This window comes from Canis lupus, chromosome 5 (genome assembly GCF_011100685.1).
Source record: "Canis lupus familiaris isolate Mischka breed German Shepherd chromosome 5, alternate assembly UU_Cfam_GSD_1.0, whole genome shotgun sequence".
Classification (NCBI taxonomy): Eukaryota; Metazoa; Chordata; class Mammalia; order Carnivora; family Canidae; genus Canis; species Canis lupus.
In genome coordinates, this window is record NC_049226.1 from 11,392,590 (window position 1) to 11,401,962 (window position 9,373).

General features: G+C 54.3%; 1 protein-coding gene across 1 annotated transcript; it reads left to right on the plus strand.

The window, feature by feature from the left end:
* The first annotated feature begins 4,181 nt into the window (after positions 1-4,181).
* Positions 4,182-7,952, plus strand: BSX (brain specific homeobox). Its single transcript, XM_038535500.1, has 3 exons — positions 4,182-4,443; positions 6,441-6,637; positions 7,713-7,952. The coding sequence occupies exons 1-3, from the start codon at positions 4,182-4,184 to the stop codon at positions 7,950-7,952; spliced, it is 699 nt and encodes a 232-aa protein (XP_038391428.1).
* The last annotated feature ends 1,421 nt before the right edge of the window (positions 7,953-9,373 follow it).

Genomic DNA, 9,373 nt, shown 5'->3' on the forward strand with positions numbered 1-9,373 from the left:
TTGGGAAGGTGTGTAGTGAAGAGCTTGGTATATTGTAGATGCTCAATGAATGCTTACAATAATTGAATGTAATACATGATTAAAAGGCAGGCATAAGAAAGTGCTAGGCTGGCTTTTGCAACTGCTTTCCATTTTCTGTGTATGCCTATCTACATTGGAAAGGGGTAAAAGGGATTATGGCAATTAACTAGCCATGTGCTGTCCCATAGGTAACCAGTAGCCATGTGTAACTATTGAGCACTTAAAATATGGGTAGTATAGATTGAGATGTACACTAAGTATATAATACACACTGGATTTTGAGGATTTAGTATTAAAAAATAATACAAAAAGGGCAGTCCCTGTGGCACAGCGGTTTAGCGCTGCCTGCAGCCTGGGGTGTGATCTTGGAGACCCAGGTCGAGTTCCACGTCGGGCTCCCTGCATGGAGCCTGCTTCTCCCTCTGCCTGTGTCTCTGCCTCTCTTTCTCTCTCTCTCTGTGTCTCTCATGAATAAATAAAATCTTAAAAAAATAATACAAAAAATCTCATTAATATATTTATATTGATTAGATGTTGAATTTTTTGGCATATTGGGGCTAAATGAAATACATTAATATTACACCTGTTTCTTCCTATGTTTTAAATGTGACTACTAGAAAATTAAAAACTACCTATGTGACTCACATTTTTGGCCAGTGCTGGTCTCTACTTTAGAGATAATCCAGACAATGAAACATCTGTTGTTGTTGGTTTTTCTTTTTCAAAGATTTTATTTATTTATCACACACACACACACACACACACACACACACACACACACACACACACAGAAGCAGAGACGTAGGCAGAGACTAAGCAGGCTCCCTGAGGGGACCGGGAAGCAGGACTGGATCCCAGAACCCCAGGATCAGGACCTGAGCCAAAGGAAGACACTTCACCTGTGAGCCACCCAGGCACCCCAAAACATCTCTGCTTTTAATGGGCAAGTTGTTTACAAGTTATCTGAAAAAATATAACTTTTACTCATTCCGGGTTTGGGCCCTGAAGGGGCTGGGTTAGGTGGCTGGGAAACCCTGTAGGCTCTGGAATGCCTCTTCCTCCTCCCGCGTAGGACAGGCCAGAATTGAACCTTAAGAGGAGGCTGAACATCTTTGGGGGCCTCCTTCACTCCAACGCAGTAGGATGGGCCATGCCCGGGGCCTTGAGGGGGAGGATAGAGATTGGGTTCTGGTAACCCTAGCGTTTCTCCGGGGGTTCTGCTCAGTAGCCCCACCACTGCAGAGAAACTTGCCAGCTTTCTTGACATCTCCATTTCCCCGAGAAGGTGGGCAATAATTCCAGGAGGAGTCTGCGGCCAGGACCCAACAGGCACTTCTCCAGGACAAGACCTGCCTGTACAGCCTGCCTACTCGCAGGCAGGACTCACGTCCCAGAGCTCCCAAGGCAAGCCTCAGCTGTGATTATTTGAGCATCCTGGGAGAAGGGGTTCTCCCTCCTTGAAAAAGGGTGGCGACTGAGGAATCCCTGTCTCCGCCTCCACTTCCGATCCCCTGGTCCCGCCTCCGCATCCCCAGGGGCCTGCTTCGGTGTGGGCGGCTGGTCCTCTCCGCCTCCCAGCTTTGTTTCTCTTCGTTGCAGAAACACGGGAAGGGGAAGTTTTCCTAGTCCTACAATCCTTGAGGTCCTGCTCCTTTCCATAGCTATCCAGCTTCCTCCCTTCCTCTTTTACGTCTTAGGTTCCTGCTGGAGCCGAGGCAAAGGCAGCAGAACCGGGTTCCCGAGGGAAATGCGTTGAAGTCTCCCTCGGTGGCGCTCAGCGCTCGGCTCTCCGGAAAGCGAGCTCAGTGCGAGCAGAGCTAGAAAAAGCGAGGCGTCTCCTCCAGGGAGCGGGGCCGAAGACCTAGCCTCAGCTTTGGGGTCGAGCAGGGAGCGGAGTCCAGCGTACGTGAAGTAAGGGGGAGGGTAGGACCGAGCGGGCGGTCTACCCTTCCCTCCCCTTCTCTGGACCCCGAAAACCCCCTGGTGCATGTGTAGGGCTAAATTCTAAGGGTTTGCAGTGCCTTGGCTCAGAGGTAGCAGTCACCCAAAGACTTTTTTTTTCTACTCCTGCTCCCAGAGGGACATTCAATAATCTTGATTTCTGTTTCCCAGACAGAAGTTAGTCTCTGCTCTGGAAAGAAGTTTAAATCCCACCCCAAGGCTGGGTGCAAATCTGTACCCATGGTGTGTGTAGGGACGGAGCCTAGGGAGCGCCGGGCATAGCTAGGCTCTTTACTGAGGCCAAAGTCTGGTTGTACACCTGTTACGCCCTTAGCAGGTGCTCAGCCTTTAGGGCCTTAGGGGACTGGACTTCTTGGCTTTCACTCAGCCGGGTAAGTTCTCACTGAGAGGGAAGTGGGCATCAGTATAGTGTAGACTGTCACCCTCAGCACCACTTTACGAGTTCCCTTGGTTTCAGTTTCCCTCTAGCCCCGGGAAGGGGCTAGAGGATCTTCCCTCTAGCGGAAGATCAATAGACCCGGGCTACAGAGAGAGGGGCTACAGAGAGAGGATCGACTCCTCAAAGTCCACTCCTTTCCCCCCTCCATGGCTGCCTGCTCTGGGGTTTATCAGTCTTTAATCACCATCATTTCAAAAAAGAAATCACAATTCAGACTCCCAGATAGAGCGTTCTGACTTCGTTTAGATGCCTACTTGCCAAGATCTTATTTTAAAGTTACTTCCCCCCCCCCTTTCTTCCTTCGTCCTCTCACTCTCCTCATCTGTTTACCATTTACTGGTTCATCCGTATAGAATACGATGCTCCCACTTCCTGGACCACTGTAGTTTGGGGCCTAATTGATTCTGGTAATTAATTTGTTCTACCTGCTAGATCAGATGGAAATCCTACCCGTGCGCCCAAGGATTAGCACTTGGCTTTCTAACACCTCCTCTAATTATCTAATAGCATGGGTTGTGAGGACTCAGTCTCTATTAAAACACTTTTACTATTAGCAGTAGTGATTGGAATTGTGATGACGACTAGATTTCAACAAATTAGAGCTTAAAAATGGGGAGATGGAAGAGAAGTGGCTTCTTTTAATTTCCCTGAGTTTAACATCAATAATTAGAGCAATTTTCAGAGATGCGAGCTGAAATTACCCCTGCTGTGCTGTAGATGATCACCTTAATTTTAGCAAATTGACTCCAGGGAAATAAATGTGACAGATTAGAAAGAGACAAACAGGAAAAAAAAAAAGACAACCAAAAACAAAAGATTGGGAGGGAGGAGAATGAAAGGCTGGGAAAGAACAGGAGACAAAAATCTAGTACAATTATTTTGGTGGGTTAGGGTTGAAGGTGGTAGTATGGCAAAATGGGAAGCTGTGTGAGGAGGAAGTAAGGGAAATTTGGGAGGAGTTGGAAGCTGGCATTAAGAAGTAGCTCTGGACATACTTACACAGACCAAATTATTTGACCAATGTAGCTAGAACTTTCCTCATACCACCCTCTCTAACTGAGGTAAAGAATGTAATGGTCATCCGCATTTTATTTATTTTCCTCAATAGTTCTTCCGTGCCTCAGCCAGCAACTGAAGTTGGGTGTAACAGATACAGATTTTCTCTTCACTTCTCCCCTTTTCCATCCCGCTACCGTGTCTCTAAACTTGGAAAACCCAGGCCTAAATGCCAAAGTAAGTGCCTTATCCCTATTGCTTTGGGGCCCTTTAAATGCTTTTTGCTCTCTTAAAGAAGAGTCTGTCGAATGACAGAGACGTTTTCTTTTTAGCTTTCTTTTAAAATGCCTGACAGAAGAAGAAGAAGCAGAAGCAGCTCAAATTGAGGTCGAAAAACCAACCTGGCAGGAGCAGGGACGCGGGTCCGCTGCGCTCTCTCCGGGCCCGGCCGGTCGTATTCAGCACCGCGGACAGCGCCCCGCCCCGCCCCGAGCCCACCGCACCCTCCCCTTCGCCGCTGGCAGCCTTGCCATTGGCTCTCCCAGCTCCCCTCTTGAAGCTGCCAATTCTACACATAGACCCAACCTACCCAGGAGCTCGTCTTCTCGCCTCTCCAGCGCCCGGGGTAGCCCAGGCCGGGGAGGGAGCCTCGGGGTTTCCGAGCCTCGGAGGGTCGTCCGCTCTCCACCAGGCTTGCTGAGACGCTGCCTGCTTCCTACACTTCGTCCCCGGCTCTCGCCCTGTGGCAGACGCTTGGCTCAAGATGAATCTCAACTTCACCTCCCCGCTACACCCGGCGTCTTCTCAGAGGCCCACGTCCTTCTTCATTGAGGACATCCTGCTGCACAAGCCCAAGCCGCTAAGGGAGATGGCCCCTGACCACTTCGCCAGCTCTCTGGCCTCCCGGGTGCCTCTGCTAGACTATGGCTACCCCCTCATGCCCACACCCACCCTCCTGGCTCCTCACCCTCATCACCATCTGCATAAGGGAGACCACCACCACCCTTATTTCCTCACCACCTCGGGTAAGTACAGGGGCCTCCAGGTTTGGGGAGTGAGAGCAGGTCTCCCAGCATAGACGTATGCCTGTGATGGAGCTGAGGAAAGGCCAGAGCTGATTCGGCCTGGCTTGGTGCCTTCCTTCCCTAAGTGACAGTGGAACATTGGGGATAAGGCTGAGGACATGCAGAGCTCCCCGGAGGCATGCCAACCCATGGGGGATAAGTCATGGTCCCTCCACACGCTTTATAATGGAGGAAACATTCCTATCCAAAAGGTGGCTAGAGGTTTTGACAACATTCTTGGTGGATAGTGCTCAGTCTGCTTCCTCCTGGTCCTCCGGGCCACTTTGGTCCAGCTCTTAATTCTGATTCTCTGTCTTCGCTCTGAGGGAGACCCCTGACCACCCCATCCTGTGGAGCAGAACTCCACTTTCCAGCTCATTAGCTCCAAAGGCTCCAGCAGGGCCAGCTCTCTTCACCTCTGCGCAGAGCTTTCATGGATATAGTGCAGGGGCTTAGAAGTGAATGAGGGTTTGGGATATTCCCAGGACTGAAGGTTTGACCTGGCCAGAATAGGGGAGAAAGTGTAAGAAAAAAAAAGTGTGTGGGGGGTGGAGGGGGAGAGTGAAGGACGCTGCTCCACTTTAACCCTCTGCGCTCTCAACATCTAACTCATAATCTTGGGCTCGGCTGCCCTCCTCTGCCCTGATTGCTGCTGGAGCAGGAGCCCCACACCATAGCATTTTGATTTTCCATGAATGACAAAACCCGGGGGCCAGTAAGGTGGCTGGGAGTGGGAGATGTGAGGCCAGACTTTTCCTGCCGCTCTCTGAAAGGCCACACTCATAGCTTCCCTCTTCGGCATTTTTCATTCCAGTTGAAATATAATAATTCATTGAGTCCAAATGCAGAGCTCAGGCAGGAAAACAACCCTCTCCAGGCGAAAGCCATGGAAACACATGAGACAGTGTGAAATGTGTGCTCCGGAATCTATGGCAAAAGCTAAAAGTTTCTATGAAGCTGTAAAACCCAGATTCTGAGGCACTAGATTGGCAGGGCAATTGTACAAGCTACGTTGAAGCGGGCATCTTGGTATTGGCCTTCTCACTACCTGACTCAGGACAGTCCCTTCTGGGCTGCACCCATGTCCCCTCCCCCCCAATAGCAGTGGCCAAAACCCTCGATGCCACAATTGCTCGTTTCCTTTCCCCAGGGTTATTGGGAGAAATTGATGTCTGTAGCAGTTTACTTGGTGTGTCTCAGACACCGTAATAAATGCGGAGGTCAGGAAGGACAAGAGAGGTCTCCCCCGACCTGGTCAGGGGGAAAAGCGCTTCCATCCTTCTCTTAAGGGTAGGAGAGAAAGAATAAGAAAAGAATGAGGACTCGATTAGAGATCGGGGGTCCCCAGCAGGACCCCACAACCAATAAGGAACGTGCCAGGCGGGAATTGCCTCTCGGTTCTTGCTCCGCAGGAGAGAGTTTTGATCTGTTCCCTTTGGCAGCAGGCGGGAGGTTGGGGGCAACTCGAGAGAGAGAAAAAAGGTGTTTTGTAGTGAGGTTGGGAGGCGAGGCCACCTTCCTGGTTGTACTAGCCGCAGAACTAGACGGAGTGTCGTCGGGGGTATGGAGGAGAGGTGGCTGGGTGGAGCAGCTCCTGGACCAGCCGACGTTTGCAAGAAAACTTGGGCAGGGGCACAAGGACTGACTGCTAGCTGGCGGACGCCGGCAGAGTCTTTCCAAGAGCACATTTTTTTTAAGGCCTCCGATCTTGAAATGTTCTTTTCCATTCCACTTACTGTTTATTGTTTGTACGTCTTAGATGAGCCGCCGGATAAAGATCCCCAAGCGCTATTCTTGTGATTTTAAAATTCCCCCCGCCCTGCGGTTCCTGGGAGAAGGGGCTGGAGAAGCCGTGGGGGCGACGAGGGGACCGGCGGAGGCAAGAAGCGGAGGGAGGCGCGCGGGACCGGGGCGCGCGGGGAGCCGGCTCTACCCCCGGGCCGCCTTTCTCTCCGCAGGGATGCCGGTGCCCGCGCTCTTCCCGCACCCCCAGCACAGCGAGCTGCCGGGCAAGCACTGCCGCCGCCGCAAGGCTCGCACGGTGTTCTCGGACTCGCAGCTCTCGGGCCTGGAGAAGAGATTCGAGATCCAGCGCTACCTGTCCACGCCGGAGCGGGTGGAGCTGGCCACGGCGCTCAGCCTGTCCGAGACGCAGGTGGGCCCGAGACGGGGCAGTTCCTGGGCCCCGCTTCTCTTTCCTCGGGCCCCTTCCACCTCCGCCCGGTGCGGAGCTGGAGCTCTCGAGTGGGGGCGACCCCTCTCCCCTTTATTCCAGGCTTCTCCAAAGATCCTTAGGAAAAGTACCGACACCTCCATCCTCAGGTCAGACTTCCCGAAGCATCATCTCTTGCCGGAGCTCGGGGCCGGGAGGAGAAAGTGCTTCGGTGACCCCGAGGATCACTCTTAGTTTGAGAACCATCCGTTGTCGCCCCCCCACTCCTCTCCTCCGATCTATCGATCCATCGATCGATCGGGGCTGTAAGCCTGGGCGGCCGGAAAATAAAGAGACTAGACCGGTTTTTGTCCTGAGAGAGGCCCGCGCAGGGAAGCATTTTATTATTATTAATTATTATTATTATTTGACTGTCTCTCACAGCCGCAAGCCCTCAGATCCAGCCTCCCCACTCCCCCACTGTAATGTAGGCCTCCTCCTTACTGCCCTGTCCTGAGCGGGAGGAGGACTGTTTCCATCTTCCAGATGCTATTCACCTGCAACCTTAAAACTCCCTCCGCTTCCTCTGTCTTATATTCTCTGTACCCGGGAGCCCAGATTGCTGTGAAATCATCAGCCAGGTGCCCGTGACTTTTCTCTTTGATGAGAACCAGCAAGGTTGATTCTCATCCTCCTGCTGGATCCGGTGCTCAGAGGCCCCAATGGGGAGAATGTAAGTTAAACATAAAGGCCACTCGTCCAGTCGCACCTACCATTAGTAATTATAATTAACAGCAATATTAGTGTTCACAAAGCACACCATTTTGGCCTTTATCGTTATGTTGGACAGTTGCTTCCAGGAGCTTTAGGATGCCTGATTCTCGTTCAACCTACACGATCCCTTGCGAGCGGTGGAGGGCTGATTTCACCCGAGGATGAGACTGTCACAGCTCTTGGATAATTCGTGAATGGGTTGCGGCCCATTTTCCTAAGGCCAGCCATCTCTCAGATCTTGGTAACTATGGATCTGAAGGAATGACACGGTTGTATTTATTTATTTTTTTCTCCCTGAAATCAGGTGAAAACGTGGTTCCAGAACCGGCGGATGAAGCATAAAAAGCAGCTGAGGAAAAGTCAGGATGAGCCCAAAGCGCCAGACGGGCCCGAGAGCCCCGAGGGCAGCCCCCGCGGCCCAGAGGCCGCCTCTGCCGAGGCTCGGCTGGGTCTGCCCGCCGGCCCCTTCGTGCTGACCGAGCCGGAGGACGAGGTGGACATTGGGGACGAGGGGGAGCTGGGCCCCGGGCCGCACGTGCTCTGAGCCGCGGGGCGGGGGCCCGGGAGGACGCGGCGGGGCGGGGCGGGGCGGGGCGCGCTTCCCTCGGGCTCCGGGCCGCGGGCCTCGGGCCTCGGGCCTCGGGCCGGGCGGGCCTCGGAGCTCCGCTCCTGGGACACCAACAAAACACACCTGTCAACCCTCGAACCCGCCCCCGCCCCGCGGCCCCGCGTGCACCTGCGCCGGCTCGTTCCCGCGCTCCGCGTCGTACGTGGCGCCAGCTGGACCCCGGGCTCCCGGCTCCCCAGGGCCGCCGCGCTCGCAGACCCTCTCGGCCCTCTCCTCCGCCACCTGCCCCCGCTCCGCCGTCCAGCTCCGCGACCTCGCCGCCCGGACCCTTTGCCCTTCCTTGCGTAGACCGATTGGCTGCAGGTAAGGGACCCGGAGCGCGGGCCTTCCGCTCGGCGGGCGTCCAGGTGGAGCCTCAGCCAGATGCTTAGGATGTTTGTGCAGGACGGTCCCGCGCGCTCCCGGCCGCTACCCTCCCGCTGGGGTGCCCCCCGCCCCCATCTCCAGCTCAAAGCCCCGGGCCACAGGCCCTCTTCAGGAGGGCGGCGCTTCCAGCCGCTTCCATCCGCTCGGGTCACGGGTCCCCTCCAGAGCCTGCGGTTCGGCTCCCCGGCACGTCCACCCCGCACGCACCCCCCACCCCGGCTCCCGACCGAGCGGCGCCCACGCGCGGCCAGCCACGCGGGCGGGAAAAGCTCGCTGGCAATCCCGGCCTCCCGACCGCGCTGCACCTGCCCCGCAACTCTTCTTACACCCCCGTGCGCTGCCGAGGTTTTAAAAATCAGCGTTCCTCGGGCTGCGTGCGGAAATGCTCATTTTCACCGCGTTTTAGGGAATGCGGAGCTGTAGCGAGATGCCAGCTAACCACGCACCCCCTTCGGACGCGCACCTGTGCGTGGCCTCTCGAGGAGCGGCAGAGTCTGGCCCAGCGCGCCGCCCCCCTCCCTTTCCCCTAGGAGGTCTCCGGCGCTCTCCCCGGGGCTTGCAGTCTCTCTAGAGAATAAAAGGGCTCGCGGCGCAAAACTGGGAACGAACCGAGTTTCCGGGGCATCTTTGGTTAACGCGTCCTGCTGCGCGTCCCCCTCCCCTGCGCCCAGGCAGCGCCCTGTTCCCGAAAGGAGTGAACAGGGCTAATAACCTTTCGTTGACAGATCCCCTCACTCCCACCCCGGTTTTTCTGTTTTTAATCGTTTAATAGTCTTGGATTCCAGCTGTGTGGGGAAGGTCACCCAAATGGTATTTTTTTTTTTTTTACTTTTAAATACCAAAGGGACAGAGATCCCTTGATATTTAGAGTTTGAAATTATGCTAATAAATTGTGTGATGACGCTGCACACCCAGGACACTTATCAGAGCTAGCGGCCGTGCCAGAGGCGACCTCAGCTTCCGATCTTCCT

What these genes read in the sequence shown, in the direction of transcription:
- BSX (XM_038535500.1), top strand. Translation starts at nt 4,182, where the DNA reads ATGAATCTCAACTTCACCTCCCCGCTACACCCGGCGTCTTCTCAGAGG. An exon ending in TTATTTCCTCACCACCTCGG is followed by an intron (nt 4,444 to 6,440) that starts GTAAGTACAGGG and finishes TTCTCTCCGCAG; the next exon opens with GGATGCCGGTGCCCGCGCTC. An exon ending in TCAGCCTGTCCGAGACGCAG is followed by an intron (nt 6,638 to 7,712) that starts GTGGGCCCGAGA and finishes CCCTGAAATCAG; the next exon opens with GTGAAAACGTGGTTCCAGAA.